At 33.8% G+C, this 20,545-nt stretch overlaps 1 protein-coding gene across 1 annotated transcript in view; it reads right to left on the bottom strand.

Annotated features, from left to right (window-relative positions):
• The window catches only part of EFCAB7 (EF-hand calcium binding domain 7), a 43,220-nt gene that overhangs the window by 6,979 nt on the left and 15,696 nt on the right, over positions 1-20,545 (bottom strand). Inside the window, exons 7-11 of the mRNA XM_069480091.1 lie at positions 17,418-17,559; positions 13,652-13,761; positions 10,923-11,080; positions 9,724-9,857; positions 4,677-4,825 (exon numbers count right to left, since the gene is read on the bottom strand). Coding sequence (XP_069336192.1) covers positions 4,677-4,825; positions 9,724-9,857; positions 10,923-11,080; positions 13,652-13,761; positions 17,418-17,559 — 693 coding nt within the window. The remainder of the gene's footprint in view (positions 1-4,676; positions 4,826-9,723; positions 9,858-10,922; positions 11,081-13,651; positions 13,762-17,417; positions 17,560-20,545) is intronic.

Genomic DNA, 20,545 nt, shown 5'->3' with positions numbered 1-20,545 from the left:
ATGGGCAAATGACTCCACAGACATATTTAAACCAACTGAAACAGAATTCATAAAATTAGAAATTGATTCTTCCTAGATTATCATAAACCTTTCTTTTTTTTTTTTTTACAAACATGAAAACATTAGGCCATACTTTTGGTATATTAACTCAGTGACACAGCACACATCCAGGAACCATTACCTCTCATAGCCTATACCTTAATTTAATAGCCAAATAGCCTCCTTGCCACAGAGCAATTATAAACATCAACAAAACCAGTGAAAACATCTTTAGATTTTATACAAATCATTGAAATAAAATGTTACCATGTGCAGCCAGGCTTGGTGGCACATACTTGTAATCCCAGCTACTCAGGAGGCTGAGACAGAGGAATGCTTGAGCCCAAGAGTTGAAGACCAGCTTGGGTAACATAGTGAGATCCCGTACCAAAAGAAAAAATGTTACCACATTTTACCACTTTCTATTGCTAATGGAAAGTATCCTAAATTTTTATACCAATCAATTAAATATGAATTGTTAGTTTTTCCTTCTTATATTACATCTGCCAGTGTTAACACTCTGAATATAACAACTCTATGACCCTTACTGAATGAAGAGAATCTCCTCATTGTGATTCAGTAAATCCAGAAGTATCCATGCCCAGGACAGAACTTTTGGATGCTCTAATACTAAATATTAAATTGTTTGTTGATGTGTCTTACATTAAAAAAATAAAAAGGTCAGTACCAGGCCTGATATACATTAACTAGCCTAATCTCTTTTGTGAAATCTATTTCCTTACCAGAAGCCAAATTATTCAAATGACTAAACTATGGCTCTCTCCAAGGCAAATCAAATTGCTAAAATAAAAAAGTAAAATATATAAACTAGTAGCTAGCATGCTTTTAAAATAGTGACTTTTTAAAATGCTACAGAAAAAAAGGAGGGTTTTCTTTTCGCTTTCTCAGGCACCCTTTAAAAATGAACAATAAATACATTAATTATTTGGCACCTAAAATAACTACTGGCATAAAGGAAGTAACTCAAAAAGGGTATTATAGAAGCTAATATACTATACTATAGATACTATAGAAAAACTCCAAAAGCAGTATAGAAACACTTTTGATAAACTATAGAAATATTTTAACAGATCATTATACTAAACAGAATACCCTGACGAAAGTCCTTACATAGAACTTTACATAAAACAACAGCAAAATAAAACAAATCCATGGAGAAGTTCAGGAATGCCACCATAGATACAAAAAACCTAGCCTGCCAAATTCTGAAAAGAAACACTGGGAACAACTGGGTTGGAAGAACCATTGGTAATATCTGGTAAAACCAGACGGGCCACCTAACACTAAGTAAAATCCTTCATGAAACGACTCATGCCAATGGGGACAAATTGGCTTTAATATTAAACACTGGGGAAAAGCTTTTCTAGGATAATAAAGGATGTGGTCAGTCCATGCCTTATCTGTAACTAAATTAACCTGGAAAAATTATAAAAATGGGACATGAACTGAGACTATGCTCTAAAAGACCTTTTGAGCATTTCCAAATTAATTTTATACAGTTGCCTCTCTCTTTGCACTTTATGAGTATGTGCTACTATAATAATAATAGTATATTTATTTTCAGGGTGTGTCAAAGCTTTTCCTTATTGAAAAGTTACAACCATCATGGCTGCCGACATTCCAAATCCTGCGATAACACATTTAACTAGAAAAATTTTTCATGAATTTGGATTACATAAGGCTTTGCTCCTTACTTAAAAATATTTTTTGTCTTTATCATTCCCAAACCTCTGGAAAAATGAAAAGGGCCTTAACAGAGTTGGAAAAGTACCTCCTTTAGAGATCTTAAAGTGAGGTTCTCCAGAGAACCTCCAGAAATAGACAAACCATAGAATTAACTGCTAACCCAAGAATTTTTGAACAAGCACATCACCATATGAAGTAGACAGCTTCTTCCCAAAACCATCAGAACAAGATTCTATTACAGGTTACAATCTTCTTTGCATACTTTTGTTTATTCAGTTTTCCTCTTTATTGATTTCCTCTTTACTGTGTATGTCTGACTTGGCCCATCATATTCTCCTTATTAGTAATAATGACTTGCCTAAGTTGAGACTTTAAGGAATATGTGCTTGAACTACAAGAAATATAAAATGCAACACATACTATTTGTCACAATACCCAGAAACAATATACCTAGAGATCCACTAAGGATGATTACATCTCTTGTGCAGCTCCTATATAGAAATCAGACTGCCAACTCAGATCCAAGGTTAATTACTCTATATGGCTATTAGTTAGGCCATTCCAAGAGTATATGATCCCCAACACCCTCAATGAGGTATATTTTCTTATATGCTTTCCAAAAGAATAAACCCCTTCTGGAAAAAGACTCCTAAAATAGTGATCCCATCCATTGGAGGTACACCATCCAGGTGGTCATCAAAAAAAACTGTTTCTTCACGTTGGTTGATAGAGTAAGTAATATAGCCTAAGCCCTGGGGGCACAAAAAACCAGTTTAAATTGTTCAACCCAGGCAGTTTAATTGATTATATAATTAAGAGCCTTAGATTTTCTTTTGACCAACCAGGGAGGAGACTGTATCAATGCTAATATTTCAGGTTGTACCTGGATTAGTACTACAAGTAAAACAATCTATAACTAATTAAAAGAGGAAACTATTATATAAAAGACTATACAAGATAGACTCAGGGAGTACTTGGGATTTGTTTTGTTGGCTGTGCCTGGAAAATCCGAGGTCACAATTTTGGAGTGCCTTCCAGTCAGTTCTTGTAATACTTCTAGTTACACTTGTTTTTCCTAAATATTGTCCAGAGTCTCAAAATGCTTCTGCAAAGTCACTGTCCCAACGGATGATTTAACATGATCCAAAGACAAAAACAAGATGAAATCACGATCAATATATAAACTGAAACCAGATTTCCACAGATAAAACCACATCAAAGAAAATAAACAACATTTGTTGAGTGAATCTTTGATGGTTTCTTCTACAGCTATAGTTGGATAAAATCAATGGGGAACAGAGAATTAAAAAGTTCATAAACTTTGGGAAAAATGGATTATTCTGTTGTGGGGTAATAGTAGCTATTGGAACTGGTTTTAAATCTGTTAAATTGATCTAGAACAACTCCACCTCAATGGATACACTTTTGTAAGGCAACCAGTGTCAGCTCCTCACTTTTGAAAGTCAGGAAATCAGAGATGGAGTCACATCAATAAATATACCGCTAAGTGCCAACCCATCAACTGTCTCACCAGAGTAACCATGCTTCCCCAGAATCTGTCAACTCATTTATACTTCTAAAAGCCAGGCAATCCCTGAACTCCATTCCTCCCCTAAACTCTATATAAATGAATTGAGCATTTTGCTCTGAATGAAGAGACTGTGCCTGACCCGAACAGTTCTCTTTTATAGTAAGCAATAAATTCAGCTTTGTCTTTTTATTTCAGTTATTGAGTGGTAGTCTCATCATCCTTTGACACTTTCCAATGTATGCTGTATATTTTTTTTACCTTTTGAATTTTAAATGACATGAATATATTACCTATTCAATAAATAAATAAAATTAAATAAGATTTTATCTCATGAAGCCTATGGTTTCAAAGGTAAATGAAATCAGTAAATGCTATAAAAAGTCTTAAATTGCTCTTAACTAATTTCTCTATTAAGCAAAAACATGTTTAGCAGAATCAATGTTGTTCATAGATTAGATGCTGATTTTATACTGTAGTTAAAATGTGGGCTAAACTGAACATTAGGTTAAAGTAGGATATAAAAAGCTACTGTAACTATATTCATTTCCTATTACAAAAAATGGCAAAAAAAAAAAAATAAGAGAATTTCTCAGAAAACAGGTTTATGAGGGATGTTGAATGATGTCAAAACTAGGAATCAAGCCAATGTCTCAATGTACTTAAAACTTAAAATTTTTCAATGCTAGTGTTGCCCTCTTAAGTTGATTCATGTATGGAAAAGGACAGATACTATTTTTAAGAGTATAAACAAATATATCTAATATGTAGCCTGAAATTGAAACTCTAAAATTCTATATTTTAAATCTGACACAGAAATGTAAAACTTAAGAAGGCCCAATTTTTATTACTCCTCTGGTTTATACAAGTCTTATTCAACCTCTACAACTATAATATCATGTTAATAATAATAATAATAATAATGATGATAATAGCTGATACATACACAGTGCTTTGTATGAGCCAGACACTGTTCCAAGTGTTTTACAAATTTTAACCCAAGAAGTATCTTTTAGAGATCAGAATTCCAAATGCTCATGCAGATACATTATCCATTTTCTAAGAGAGTCTTTAAACTGTTAGGATAAAGAATTTCCCTATATAAATGAGACTTAGTAACTCAGATAGACACCTCCAATTATAAAGTAAATATAATTATTTAATATCTTATGTTCAAACTTTTTGTCTCTGAATTATTTAATTGTTGGCAGTAACTAAATTTCAAGTAAGAACAGAAACTTGCATAAACTAGCAGAAACAACCTGGTGCACCCAGGATTCATTCATATAATGAAGTTCAAGTATTTGAGTACCCAATTCAAAAGTCATGTGTCAGGATAATGTTCATGGGGTAAAATATTATATACACCAAACCCACTGGCAAAACTTTAAGAATGTTTTACCGCTGTCAGCTCCAAGGCTTTGTTGTAGCCCATTGAGTGTAGAGTTACCCAAAGGTCACGAGGATCTCCTTCTCGGTCATTGGCCTCCATTAAATTCAAATCCATAAATCCTTGTCTTGTTAGTTCATTTTTCTTTGTATCAAAATTCTCTGTTAAAACAACCAAAAGTTTCTTACATAATTTTAAAATGCATACATTTAATAAAATGTCTATTCTTATTACTTATAAATGTTTATTTTAATGGAGGCTTTATGATTCTATAAGCAGTCTTAAAATGGAATGAGAATGGTGCAGAATATGCTTGAGAGCTACCTTCTAATTTCTCACAACTCGGCATAAGCACATCACAGCACACGATTTAGTTTTTCAGCAAATTCTGAAGTTATAAATTGTGCGAATATATTCTAAAATTAGAGGAAACTGCATTTTTTCTACGTGAAATCCAAACTGTTCGCTCACTTATAGTATTATGCTGATGCATATTTCAAAAATTAAAATGTTTAACATGTATTTGCCACTTAAACCCAGAAGAAACTGGATGAACTTTATATAGTACCCCCAAAACTACTGGAGTTTCAAAAAGGGAAATACGGATAGTGCCAGATTTAATGAGACTACTATACGGCTAATTTCTCTAATTTTAACCAAATTGCCCCTGATCTTGAAAGACTGTTAGATAATGGAGAACATTTTGGAGTACATGAATCAACTACATTTTCCCAGGCAGGTCTAAGTGCCCATTTTAACATTACTTACAAGCAAATCTAAATTCACCTAGAAGTAGCTAGACATATATAATTTCTGAATTTATCTATAACATAGATAATAAGTAGCCATTTCTTATAGATTATATTTTGTTAACTGTCCTACAACAAGAAAGATTTTATTTTCCAACTCGCAGCTGTAATATACTCAAGAGAAATGGGTATTCATATTTGAGATAGCATCTCTTTTGTATGTATTATTGTGAGAAAAGTAGCAGAAACATAATTGCCTAAAATTGGTTGACTGATTAATAGTTCAAAATGTTTAGAGTTAAAAGTGATTCACAACTTTTATAAGGAAAAAAACTAAATGCAGATTGAATCTGATCATAGAGAGAAATGGTAGCCACAAAAATGGAGGTTGGAGTTACCATGTAATAAAGTGAGATGAAAAATTAATATTTGATATACAATACAAAGAAATTATTACTTTAAAGAAAAATGTAGCTAGATACTGTACTATAAGATTATCAATAACTAATCTACTTTTAAAACTTAAAATTCTCAACCCTTATTATTTTTTAAAATGTTTATTAACACCTGACTCCAAGACTTCCTATAAAGCTATAGTAATCAAGAGACAGTGTGGTACGGTGAAAGAACTAACAGATCAATGGAACAGAATAGAGAGACAAGAAACAGATACACAAATATATTCAACTGATAGTTCACAAAGGAACAAAGGTAATTCAATGAAGAAAAGATAGTCTTTTCCAAAAATGGTATTGAAACAACTGGATATCCACATAAAAAAAAATTTTTGGCACAGACCTTACCCCTTTCACAAAAATTAACTCAAAATAGGTCACAAACCCAAATATAAAACACAAAATTATAAAACTTCTAAAGATAACACAAGAGAAAATCTATGCAACCATGGGTTGGTGATAGAGTTTTAGACACAACACCAAAAGCATACAAAACCAAAAGCATGATCCATGAAATAAAAATTGTTAAGTGGGACTTTATTAAAATTAAAAACTTATGCTCTGTGAAAAACACTGTTAAGAGAATGAAAAGACAGGGCCAAGCACGATGGATCACGCCTGTAATCCCAGCATTTTGAGAGGCTGAGGCAGGAGGATCACTTGAGGCCAAGATTTCAAGACCACCCCATCTCTACAAAAAATAAGAAAAATTAGCCAAGCATAGTGGTATACACCTGTAGTCCTAGCTACTCAGGAGGTTGAGCCAGGAAGATTGCTTGAGCACAGGAGTTTGAGGCTGCAGTGAACTGTGATCATGCCACTGCACTCCAGCCAGGTTGACAGATGAAACCCCATCTCTAAAAAAGTAAAACAAAATAAAACGAAAAGAAATGCCACAGACTAGGAGAAAGTACTTGCAAAATACCCATCTGATAAAGGATTTGTATTTAAAATACATAAAGAATTCTTAAAACTCAACAAGAAAACAAATATCCCAATTAAAAAACGGGCAAGGCTGGGTGCTGTGGCTCATGCCTATAGTACTGGCCCTTTGGGAGGCGGGAGGATTGCTTGAGGCCAGGAGTTCTAGAACAGCCTGGGCGACATAGCAAGACCCTATGTCTCTAAAAAAAAAAAATTAGCTGGGTGTGGTAGCATGAGCCTGTATAGTCCCAACTACTTGGGAGGCTGAGCCGGGAAGATCACTTGAACCCAGGAGTTTGAAGTTGCAGTGAGCTATGATCATACCACTGCACTCCAGTCTGTGCAACAGAGCAAGACCTTATCTCAAAAAAAAAAAAAAAAAAAAAATGGGCAAAAGACCTAAACAGACACCTCACCAAAGAAGATATACAGATGGCAAATAAACATACCAAAAGATGCTCAGCATCATATGTTATTAGGCAACTGCAAATTAGAACAACAATGAGACACAAATACATACCTACTAGAATGGCTAGAATCCAAAGAACTAACAATACCGAATGCTGATGAGAATGTGGTGCAACAGGAATTCTCATTCACTGATGGTGGGAATGCAAAATGGTATAGCCACTTTGGAAGACAGTTTGATCTTTCAAAGCTAAATATAGTTTCACCATACAATTCAGTAATTATTGGATTGAAAGGAATTGAAAACTCTATGTTTGCACAAAAACCTGTACATGAGTGTTTACAGTAGCTGTTTTCATATTTGCCAAAAACTGGAAGCCACCAAAATGTCCTTTAATAGCTGAATACATAAACAAACTATGGTATGTCAATACAATGGAAAATTATTCAGCAATAAAGAGAAATGAGCTATAGTGCCACAAGACATGGAAGAATCTTATATGCAAATTGCTAAGTGAAAGAAGCCTGTCTGAAAAGATTATATACTGTGTGATTCCAGCTATATGACACTTTGGAAGAGGCAAAACTATAGAGACAGTAAAAAGATTAGTGGTTGCCAAGGGTATAGGGGGATGAATATGTAGATGAATAGACGGAGCACAGGGGAATTTTAAGGCAGTGAAACTATTCTGCATGATAATGTAATGGTGGATACAGGACATTATGTACTTGTCAAAACTCATAGAACTATACAAGACAAGAGTGAGTCCTAATATAAACTAAGGACTTTAGTTAATAACAACCTATCAATATTTGTTCATCAAGTGTAACAAATGTACCATACTAATGCAAGATGTTAATATAGGGAAACTTGGGAGCAAAGAGGGATATATAGGAGATCTCTATATTTTTCCATCCAATTTTTCTGTAAACCTAAAACTATTCTAAAAAATAGAATCTATTAACAAACAAAATAAAAATAAAAGCAACTTTAAGTCTAAAAAAGTTTATTAAAGCAATCTTACACATAATACATGTTCTTATTATCAAGGAGAGGGATGAGCAAAATTAATATTACATATGATGAGAAAGATAAACATTTCAGAACCTTAAAAGCTCCTTTCTTTGTAGTATTATCAATGTCGGTGAAGGTACACGCTCCTAAATCATATTTCAGGTCAATCATTCTTGGAGACTTTATGATAGCATTGAGTTCAAGGTTGTGGAAACTGACTGCCTGGGTTTGAAACCTAGATGTGAAACTGTCTTGCTGTGTAACTTGGTCAAGTTACTTAATCTCTTTGATTCTATTTCCTTATTTGTAAAATGATAATAGTAAAGTACTACCTCATAGAGTTGATGTGTAGAAATGCTTATATCAGTATCTGGTGTATGGTAAGTTCTCAAAAACTGTTAACTATCAACTCTGCCAATTTAATTCAATTATTAAACTAGAATTTTACTAATCAACAACTTTACCATTAGAAAATCCTAATTATGATTCACTCTTATGGAATGTGCCAACCAGAGTGCCAACAAACAGAATTAAAAGATTATATCATTAAAGTTACAATATGATTATATCTTCCTATAGATAATTTATGTATATTATCAATCTTGTTAATCAAAGTTTAATTTATAAATCAGTATATGTTTCTTGTTATCTTAACTTTCAGCTAAAAAGAGATACACTAAAAAACATCCTTTATATTAGTAATATTATATTTCTACACTACCTGCTGTTTAGATAAACAGACTCCCTCCCACCTGGCTCACTGACTTGCCAAGCTTAGACTATTTTAAGAACCACACATTACTACCCCAGTGACAGCATATATGAGTTAATCTCTCTCCTGACTGCATTCTGGCCTCCTCGTACTTCTTGTTCTGTGATCTGTGGTTGGCTATGTTTTTTTGGTTTTCCCCTTTGATCTTGCAGTCCTTGCCTTAAATACATAAGTCCTACCCTCTTCCCAGACTCCTCCTAAATGACAACTGACTTTGGCCTCATTCTCAGTGACTTTCTTTGTCCATCTTGGTATTTTTGGCTTCAATCCTTCCATGAATGGACTTTCTTAATTCCACTCAACTACAAAAACCATTAAAGAATTCCTAACATGTATAAACAACTTCATGGAAACCTTAAATTTTAAGTAAAACTCTAGCTTATTAGCTCTTTGCTGCCCTCTCCTGGGCACAATTTGTGGCTGTTGACCACTTCAGGACCAGTGATTTCAAGAGCTCGGACAGTTCTTTATCTTCTAAGCCCCTAAGTGCATAGGCTGAAAACTGAAATTATGATTGAGTAATTCACACTTTCTTTTAACTTGAGTATTATACCAACTATCAGTTTAAAGAAAATAAATGTTTAAGTTTTTATGATCTATAAACAATGCTACTACTTTTAAATTGTCACTAAAGGCTATAATAATGTCCCATGGAGGAAAAGTTTGACTTCTTACTTTTAGAGATGTACACATATATAGTTTTTACCCATCCATTAAGAGAAAGAAAAGTGCTTACCTCTGCAGACAGCCCAAGCATCTTCATCACATTTCTCACCACTTGTTCTCAATTCAAAAAAATTATATTCTTCAAGGCTAAGATGACCATTTCCATCTAAATCAATTACTTCAAATATATTTGATAAAGCAGACCTAAAATTATAAAAATAGCAAATTATTTCTTATCTCTAAGGCAATTAGACTAAAGAAGCTTTCTATGAGGATAACTTTCAAAAGGAAGTAATATCGTGGCATTAAACAATTTCTGTAAACCATAAAGTTAATATATACAAATACAGTTTTGGCTGAGTCTAGTATTACATGAAATAAATAAGCTTCTAAAGCAACCACAATATCTCAACACACAGTAGGAATTCAATGAATAGTAGTAGTTCCCTCCTCCTTTTTCCCTTTCTCCAATCTACTTTCTTCTTCCTCATCTTACTGTACATATCTAGGGTATGGGAGAATTACCTAAGTTTTGTATTTCACATTTGACAGTTATATAAATCAACAGTGTAACTAACAGGATCTATTTCTAAAGGCAGTTATCTAGTAGGGGAAAAATTGGTAGATGTGTGACTAAAGTTGATTTGCCAAATGTATGGAACCCAGAAATGAATGAATTCCAGACCTGTGAATGGAAGATCATTGTCAGATGCCTAGAGAATAAGTTGTTTTGTTTTGGGTATATATTTATGGTGTATAACGTGATTTTTTGATATATGTATATATTGTCAAATGACTAAATTAAGCTCATTTACATATCCATTATCACATATACTTATTTTTTGTGGTGAGAACATTTAAAATCTACACTCTCAGCAATTTTCAAGTATATAATGCATTGTTTTTATTATAATCACCATATTGTACAATAGATCTCCTGAACTTATTCTGCCTAAGTGAAATTTTGCATCCTTTGACCAACATCCCTGCCTCCCTAACCTGCTTCCCCTAGTAACCATCCTTCTACTCTCTGAGTTTGACTTTTTCAGATCCCACTGTATGTGAGATCATGTGGTATATTTGTCTTTCCATGCCTGTCTTATTTTACTTAGCATAATGTCCTCCAGGTTCACCCATGTTGCCACAAGAGTAACTGAATTAGAATCTGAGGATAGGAGTGGGGGCTGGCCAAAGGAAAGGGGGAAAGATAGGCCACTGATAAACATCTAGTCTAGATGTTATAGTTTCAACCCTAATAACAAAACTTACCTAAATTCCTTTGTAAGAAATAATTCCCCTGTTTCATCTCTATACACGAGTTGAGCTTCTTCTGTTATTGGTTTTACTTCTTTCCTCAGCCTACAGCCAGTTGTGGAAGGAATTAACCAGTAAATTCCAGGTCCTAGTTCACCAGTCCATCCAAACACCTTTTCTCAAAAGAATTATACAAACAACCATGAGTCTTAATGAGATTTTCTTCTGGAAGGGAAGCACTAAAAATGACCTTTTAATCAATATTCACCAATTCTATTATAGTTCTATCAATCTTAGAGGATTCAAATTCTTTTTGTTAATGGTAACGCCATTATAAGACCATTAGATATACTAGTTCTTTATATATTTTTAAAACAAATGCCTAAAACTATAGTAGGTAAGAAATTATATATCTTCTAAATCTTCCCTAATAATCTTCAAAAATGTTTATGATGCAAATATCTTCAACAGGAATGAAAGAGATAAATCTTAGGATAATTTTTTATGTAAATCCTGATCTCCTTTAAAGAAAAGTAATAATATTCCAGGTTTCAGTTTCCTGATTTAAATATAAATGCATAATTTGTAAATCAGAGTTCAATGACATAAAATAAAAATTAAATATATTTGTAAAGGGTTCACTATTTGTATGAATTAACCATATTTCTAGGAGTCCAATTATGTGGACAAAGGCACTGAAATTTTACTATTATTTATGTAATATAGACTATAAAACAAGATGCAGAGGCCCATATAAACCTACCTTACATGAACTTCTGTTTTCTGTCAACTACTGGATATTTATAATGAGTACCAGGACATTTGCATACAAAAACATTTTAGTTTCCTGTTCTATGAAAGAAAGCAAATAGTATCTCTCTGTGTACCTCCTAGGAGCTTTCTGGAGGCCAAAAGTTTCCGATAAAAACTAGGGGTTATCTTTGTCAAATATATTAAATCTAAGCATTTTCTAGTTGTGTATAATAGCTAAGCAAACAGCTATTTGCTCTTTATCACAGACTAACCCATGGGAATCCTATAGAGTATGATGTCCAAAAATTCCTTTCAAAACCCAGGTGTATCTTAGGTCATCCTGGAGACTCATACACCAAATAAGTTTGCTTACCTAAATTCTGTGTTTCATCCTATTTCGGCCCTGACAAGTCAAAGAAATCATATTCATCCTAAGGTCACCATGTCCTATTTTGATACGAGAAGCAATACAACATAACTGAGGATCGTTTTTAAGACTAAACATTTATCACACCTATGCTTTGGAAACCATAAGCTTTGAGATTGGCCATATGTAGACTGATATTCAGGAGTGAAAAAACAGATCTTGGGGCTTGCTAATATATGTTATCCCATGAACCTCCCTTATCTTCACATATTATAAGCTTGCATTGCTACTGTGGATGGCAAATGGAAAGTTTTTCATGGGCCAAAACTCTTCTTAAAGAAAATAATTGTGAAACTGAAAATACGAATAAAAAAATCATTTGTAAATATCATATATTACAGGTTAACAGAACAGAAGCCTATATAGAAAAGAAGTAAATAGAATCTCATTCAAACTTTATTACAGCCTTGCTATGTACATTTTTACATGTGCAATCTCACAAGAAAGCAATTTTACCCAAAGCAAAATGGAAAAAGCTATTGTTTTAGATAATGCTTTATCCTGAATTTAACTTTGTAGTCAGTTCTGAAGAAGAGTTTAGTCAAAACATTAACTTCTGCAGATTTTGTTTCTCGTCTATAACTATTCTTGTCCGTTAGGAAGCCTACAATAAAGACTTTTATATAACATTCCATCAGGGAATGTTTGTCTGTCGTTGGGCCTATATAAAGATTAAATATGATATTGTAGTAAGCCCTTGAATAGTATTATTTCTGTTGTTGTGTAGCAGATGTATTTTGTAGTCCTCATAAAATAAATGGCCACATTTATGTATCTGCCTCACACATTTGGCCTGTGAGTAAATACATAATTAGAAAAGATCAGAACAACCCCATGGGCAACATATAAAAACATTTAAAAGCATTTCTTCATATCAATCTATTTTTGAACCCTATAATAAGTCAAGCCTAAGGATAGCAATCTTAAAGTTTTTCTGTTTTGTGGTAGTAATATAAGTAAGACCAACATCTAGAGCAACTTTTCCAAAGTCTTGAATTGCTTTTATTTAGGGGAAAAAAATCTTCTGGGACCAATCTTTTTTACTGAGTATATCGAAAAAACGTTCATATATGAGGCATCAGAGCATTTAGAGAAAAGGAAAGTAAAGTATAATGTCACACAACTTACAAGTTATAAAGCCAAGACTTAAGACTGCCAGTCAATCCTCAATTTTTTCTTTTTTTTTTTTTTTTTTTGAGAGACAAGGTCTCACTATGTTGCCCAGGCTGGAGTCCAGTGGCTATTCACAAGCACAATTATAGCTCACTACAGCCTTGAACTCCTGGGCTGAAATGATTCTCCTGCCTCAGCCTCCCAAGTAGCTGGGACTTTAGGCATGCACCACCATTCCTGGGCTCCTATCCTCAATTCTTAACAAATCTCAGGAAACAAGAAAAAGTTCTTTACAATTAATAAAACATATAATATCTATAGCGTTTAAGTACTGTTTACAAGGAACATAAAACTTTAAAAAATAAAATAAATATAGAAAAACTATTATTTTCCCCAAACTTGAGTTCATATTATATTTTTAAATTAAATATTAGAAAATAAATATGTATACTTCTCTATTTCGTAGTTCAGTAAAACACATGAGCTGTAGATTTGCTTGACTCTCATTTTCCTTAAGAATATATAAGGCAGTATCAACTGATAACCAAGGGGATGGCTTTCCTGTATACAAAAAAAACAAACAAACAAAACCCAAACACCTTAAAATAAGCAATCACTACTTCCTCTTTCCTATCTAAAAAAGAAGTTAGTGGTTTATTCCCCATTTGGATTTTATTTTAGAAATATACATCCTATTTTTATATGTAAACATCATAGCATTTGTAACAAGACACATAGCTATATACAGTGACCCTACAAGAAACATTCTCTACATATTCACTTTCTAAAACCCACAACTTTTCTTGAACTCATCAAGAACTGAGGTTACAGGACAACTCAGTAGCCTGAAATCCAAGGAAAAACAGATCTTTTCAGGGAAAGATGGGATACAAGCACTGGCTTACCTGTGGTGGAGGACAGGAGGAAGAGATGTCAGATACCATCTATATGCTGGTACCCCCCAAATTTACATCTCTAGCTAGGATCTTTCCTCTGAATGTTAGACTCATATAATTAACTGCATATTTAACATTTCTACTTGGATTTCTATTACCAAAACTGGACTCCCCCAATTCCTTTTAAAAAAAGCTGTCCATCTATAGTCCTCTTTCTCTCAGTTAATGTCAACTCATTCCTTCCAGTTGTTCAGGTCAAAAATCTTGGAATCATCTCTAACTCTTTTCCTATCTCACATATCAAAATGAATCCTCAGGAAATTCTACGGTTCTACCTTCAAAATACATCCAGAATCTCTACTATCCCCGTCCTACCTATACTCTAGTTCAAAGCATTATTAGTTCTCTCCTAGAATTCTGCAATAACACCCCAGCTGGACTCCTTGTTTTCTCCTGAGTATCCTTCAGCCTATTTTCAGTATAGCAATCTGACTGCTCTTGTTAAAATATAAGTCAGATTGTGTCCTGTCTTCTACTCAAAACCTCTAATGGAGTAGAGAGTTAGGAGAGTGTTGCTCCTTCCCTTACAGTAAGAAAAAGTGAATGAACTACAAAATCATAACTTTTCTTGAACTCATCAGAGCTGAAGTCACAGGACAACTATGTAGCCTAAAATCCAAGGAGAGGGGATGTAAGCACTGGCTTACCTGTGGTGGATCATAGGAGAAAGAGATGTCAAGTACCGTACAAGTGGAAAAAAAAGAAAGAGGGCAGAAGATATTTGACGACATAAAGATAGAGAATTTTCTTAAAATAATGAAAGATAACAAGCCACAAATCCAAGAAGCTCAGAGAATCCCAAGCAGGATAAATACCAAAAAACTCAAAAAACAAAAATCCCCCAAATCCCCATACAACAGCATCAGCAACAAAAGCAAAAACTACCTAGACACACATTCAAACTGAGGAAAATCAAAGATAAAGAGAGAAATCATTTTTTTTTTTTGTTGAGACAGAGTCTCACTTTGTTGCCCAGGCTAGAGTGAGTGCCGTGGCATCAGCTTAGCTCACAGCAACCTCAGACTCCTCGGCTTAAGCGATCCTACTGCCTCAGCCTCCCAAGTAGCTGGGACTACAGGCATGCGCCACTATGCCCGGCTAATTTTTTTATATAGATTTTTAGTTGTCCATATAATGTCTTTCTATTTTTTAGTAGAGACGGGGGTCTCGCTCAGGCTGGTCTCGAACTCCTGACCTTGAGCGATCCACCCGCCTCGGCCTCCCAGAGTGCTAGGATTACAGGCGTGAGCCACCGCGCCCGGCCAAGAGAGAAATCTTAACCACATCCATGGTGAAAAACCTTGAAAAAAATGAAGGAAAAATCCTTATTTCTCTGATTAAAAGCCTAAGTCCTAAATATGGAAAAAAGAAACCCCAACCCTCTATCTGGTTTTGTCTTTGTTCCCCACGCACCTCCTTACTTATTCCATTATAGACACTCTAGCCTCCGTTCTTCTAACACCAGCGCACTCTCAACTTGGAGCCTCTGCACAGAGTATGCTCTCTACCTGGAATGCGCCGCCACCTCCTCCACTCTTCACCCAGCGCTTCCACCACCCTTCCAGCCACAAAGCTTACTCCCTTGTCTTCTCTGGAAGACAATAAAAATGGCTGCCCCCTCTGTATCCACAGCCCTTTGCAATGTGACTTTGCAGCTCCTCCATCAAGAGATCAAGTCTATCCCCTCACCCTGTGACTCCTGTCTTGTGACTTGCTGTGAGCAACAGAATGTAACAGAAGTAACATGATGCCAGTTCTGAGCCCAGACCTCAGTAGGTCCTATCGTGCTTTTGCTTTTTCTTCTCAGACCCATGTTATACCATGAAAACAAGTCCAGGCTAGCTTACTGGAGGATGAGAGATCATGAGGCAGAGTCAAGTGATCCCAGCCAAGACCGAATACATAGGAAAGAACCCAGCCAAGATCAGCAAAGTCAGCATCAGCTTACCTGTAGCTGAATACAACTGTGTAAGTAAGCCCTATAGAGAAAGCCAAGCCTAGCTCAGATTAAGAGAACTATCTAACTGATCTACCAACTCATGAGCAAATGTTTAATTGTTTTAAGTGACGGAATTTTGGGGTAATTTTTAATGCAGCAGTTAATAATTGTACACCTCTTTCAAATTCTTTGTTTATTTGGCACCTTCTTAATGAAGCATATACTGACAACTCCATTTCAATGGCAACCCAACATTCCCTCAGCATTAACAATCCCTTTTTCCCTCCATGTTTTTCCCATAGCATTTATTCTCTAAGATACCATGTCACTTATTACTATGCTTATTATTTATTGTTTTCCCTACTAAAACGTCAGTTTATGAGGGCAGAGATTTTTGTCTTTTTTGATTTCTGATATATCCTAAACACCTAAATTGATGCTTAATATATAAAGCCCTCAATACACCTTTGATAAATAAATGAATAAAGGAATCTTATTCATGAAAATACAGAGAATTAACAAATACACTAAATTTGCAGGGCTGTCTTGATTTTCTTCTCTGAAAAGTTATCATTATAATTATCATTTAGAAGTATCAGCTACCAAATTTTGTAAGTATCCTACAAGATATGCAGTGAAGACTTTCCAAATCTCTATTTTGGGAGGGAAAAAAATAGGGGTGAGGGAGAATCCTCTAGTAAGAAAATGTTTATATGTAAACATTATAAAAGAAAAATAAAGATTGATTTAGGTCAGCATTAAAAGGATATCTAGGGAATCACCCTTTATAGACATCTTTCACTGATTGAAAATTATATAATGACCATTTTATACACTAGAAAATTAATTTTTATCTAGAAAATATTACCATGAATGCAAAAATTAAGATTGTCTAAGTCATTGACATAGGACTTTGAAGATATTATATTAAAAAATACTTGCAGTTTCATATTGTCCCAAATTATGGCCCTATAGAACTTCTCTTAGACATATTAATTTTAAAAACTGAGTAATTAATTGATAAGCTAAGATTAATTAGCAAATAAAAAGTTAATTCTAATAAGAAAACAAGGTAACAGTTTGTTCTTGTTTTTTAATAAAACATGCTTTAAACATATCCACAAAGCAATTTATTTGCTTTGCATAATATGATAACACAGTCCATATACAAACTAACACTTTCTTTCTTGAAATGTAACCATATGTTTCTTATTTAGGCAGATTATTTTCTTTACTAACCAGGACTGTGGAATACTTACCTAAGTATTTTTAAAGAGGGTACAAATTGATATTTTAAAAATATATAGAAAATTTAAACTTACCTTCAACTTGACTCAGGTTTAATGGCTTAATTGTTAGATAAACCATGGACCTCTGAGCTATTTGCATTCTGTATTGATGACTAATGATTTCACCATCTTCTTCTAAGAAGAAGCAACCTTTCGATTGTATGCATTGCCAGTCCTGAAATGAAGGAAAAAACTTTTTCCAACAGTATTTATTAAATGTTTCCAGCATGCATAGGAATGAGGAGAAATTTGAGGAGGATATAAAAGAAATGTCAAATGTAGTCACTGCTCTTCAGGAATGTGCAAAATAGGAGGCAAAAAAAACAGGCATAACACAATTCAATTATAATTGGTAGTAATATACAGTTAGGACCAAAAAAGAATTATACATGCAAAAAATACTATAATCCAAGTTCCTAAGATATTGAGGGTGTTCAACAAATACTTATTGTCTGACTGATTGGGGGGATACTGATATAAATTGAGGGGGCAACTGATGAACTATACCATAAAGAATTGACAGCATGTACATAATGAAAAGTAAGGGAAAGACATAATGGAGAGAAGAAATAAGAAAAATAAGTTCATGAGAGTGGGAGAAGTATTGATGCAAAGTAATAAATAAATATATTGCTGTAATAATCCAGGTCAGATTAGTGCTAGGAGCATAATAAAAATGAAGAATTGCCGGGCGCGGTGGCTCATGCCTGTAATCCTAGCACTCTGGGAGGCCGAGGTGGGCGGATCGTTTGAGCTCAGGAGTTCGAGACCAGCCTGAGCAAGAGCGAGACCCCATCTCTACTAAAAAAATAGAAAGAAATTATATGGACAGCTAAAAATATATATAGAAAAAATTAGCCGGGCATGGTGGCGCATGCCTGTAGTCCCAGCTACTCGGAAGGCTGAGGCAGGAGGATCGCTTGAGCCCAGGAGTTTGAGGTTGCTGTGAGCTAGGCTGACGCCACGGCACTCACTCTAGCCTGGGCAACAGAGTGAGACTCTGTCTCAAAAAAAAAAAAAAAAAAAAATGAAGAATTAAGGACAGGTAAAACAAATATATTGAAAGAAAAAAAATGACACAACTCTACTTAAAGTATATGACAACCAAAATAACTGTTTCAAGTCTAGGTAACTAGAAGAACATTGAATGAAATTTTCACAGCTACAGAAAAATTTTGATAAATATAAAACATCAGTTTTGAGAAAGACCTTTCTGTATTGGCTCTACCATCTCTTGGTCTAGCCAAATCCCTTTTAGTCTGAATTAATATGTCTATGTGGGATCTCATAACTATTACAGAATTAAGTACAACTTGAAAATGGCACCTTGGGCAGGAAGTAAAGGATTCTGTATTGAAGTTATAGGGTATGTGCCATTACTACAGATGTGTGTAAAAATGTTTTTCACTTTATCATTAATAGGCTTGCCTACCTATAATGTAAGACATATTTCTGTTCTACTCCTAATGACTTCCAAAAATAGAGTACTAATGAGGCTTTGAAGTAACTTGATAAAGGAAGATGTTGGAAAATTATCTGTAAGGATATTTTGATAATAAGTTCAAGGCTTTAGTAATATTGATAACTACCAGAAAGGTATGCATTACTCTGTAACAATAACATCACAAATATCTTTTTAATCCATTGTAAAAAAAGATTTCCCATGGCACTGAAAAGACAAGACCAAAAATAATTTACATTGAGGTTTATTTTTTGCTTAATTTTTTTTAAAGACTAAATTATCCTAATAAACACTTATCTCTCATTTTTATATTTTATAAGTCATAATTATTTTCATATTTTATACTATTTTAATATATTTAAAATAAGAAATTTAAAAAATAAAAAAACCCTAAGATTCTACCATCCTACTTTGATTTTTATGTAATCTTTCCAATAATGACCTTATATAGAAACTTATTTTTTACCTTCTAATAAACACCATTTTATGTTCTGCTTTTTAAATTTAATCTTCTATCTAACATATTTTGCCATTGAAAAAGAATAAGCCTGGAGGACCTACACTTTCTGATTTCAAATCTTAGTACAAAGCTACAGTAATCAAAATAGTGTGGCACTGGCATAAAGACAGATGGATAGATCAATAGAATGAGATGGATAGCCTAGAAATAAATTCTTCCATATATAGTCAAATGATTCTCAACAAGGGTGCCAACACCATTTAATAAGGGAAAAGACAGTATTTTCAACAAATGTGGCTAGGAAAACTAGATATCCCCATGCAAAAGAATGAATTTGGACCCTTACCTTATGCCATATATAAAAATTAACTCAAAATAAATTGAAGACCTAAAGTGCTAAAACTGTAAATCCTTAAGAAGAAAACATAGGGGGAAAGCTAATATTGAATTTGGCAATGATTTATTTGATATGATACCAAATCACAGGCAACAAAAGAAAAATAGACAAACTGGACTTTATTAAAATTAAAAACTTTTGTGTATCAAAGGACACTACTAACAGAGTGAAAAGAAAATCCATGGAATGAGAAAAGTTGTTTGGAAATCATATATCTGAAAAAGGATTAATATCTAGAATATATAAAGAATTCCTACAACTCAACAACAAAAAACCAAACAACCAGATTAAAAAATGAGCAAAGGAATTGACTGATCAATTCTCCAAAGATATACAGATAGCCAATAAGCACATGAAAAGATGCTCAACATCACTAAACATTAAGGAAAGGCAAATCAGAGCCACAATTTGATACCACTTCACACCCATTAGGATAGCTATTATCAAAAAAACAAAAACAAAAACAAAAAAAATCAAAACACCCAGTAAATAACAAGGGTTGGTGAGTATGTTGAGAAATTTAAACTCTTGTGCGTTGCTCATAGAAATATAAAATGGTGAAGTCACTGTGAAAAACAGTATGGCAATTCCTCAAAAAAAAAAAAAAAAACAAAAAACCTAGAATTCCATATGATCTAGCAATTCTATTTCTGGGTTTATAACCCAAAAAATGGAAAACAGGGACTCAGATATTTGTACGCCAATGTTTACAGCATCAGTGCTCACAATATCCAAAAAGTGAAAACAATCCAAATGTCCACTGACAGAAGAATAAACAAAATATGCTATAGACATACAATGGAATATTATTCAGTCTTAAAAAGGAATAAAATTATGACACA

This window comes from Eulemur rufifrons, chromosome 8, assembly GCF_041146395.1.
Source record: "Eulemur rufifrons isolate Redbay chromosome 8, OSU_ERuf_1, whole genome shotgun sequence".
NCBI classification, from domain to species: Eukaryota; Metazoa; Chordata; class Mammalia; order Primates; family Lemuridae; genus Eulemur; species Eulemur rufifrons.
Note: the sequence above shows the minus strand (reverse complement) of the source record. Positions and strands in the feature narration are given on the sequence as shown.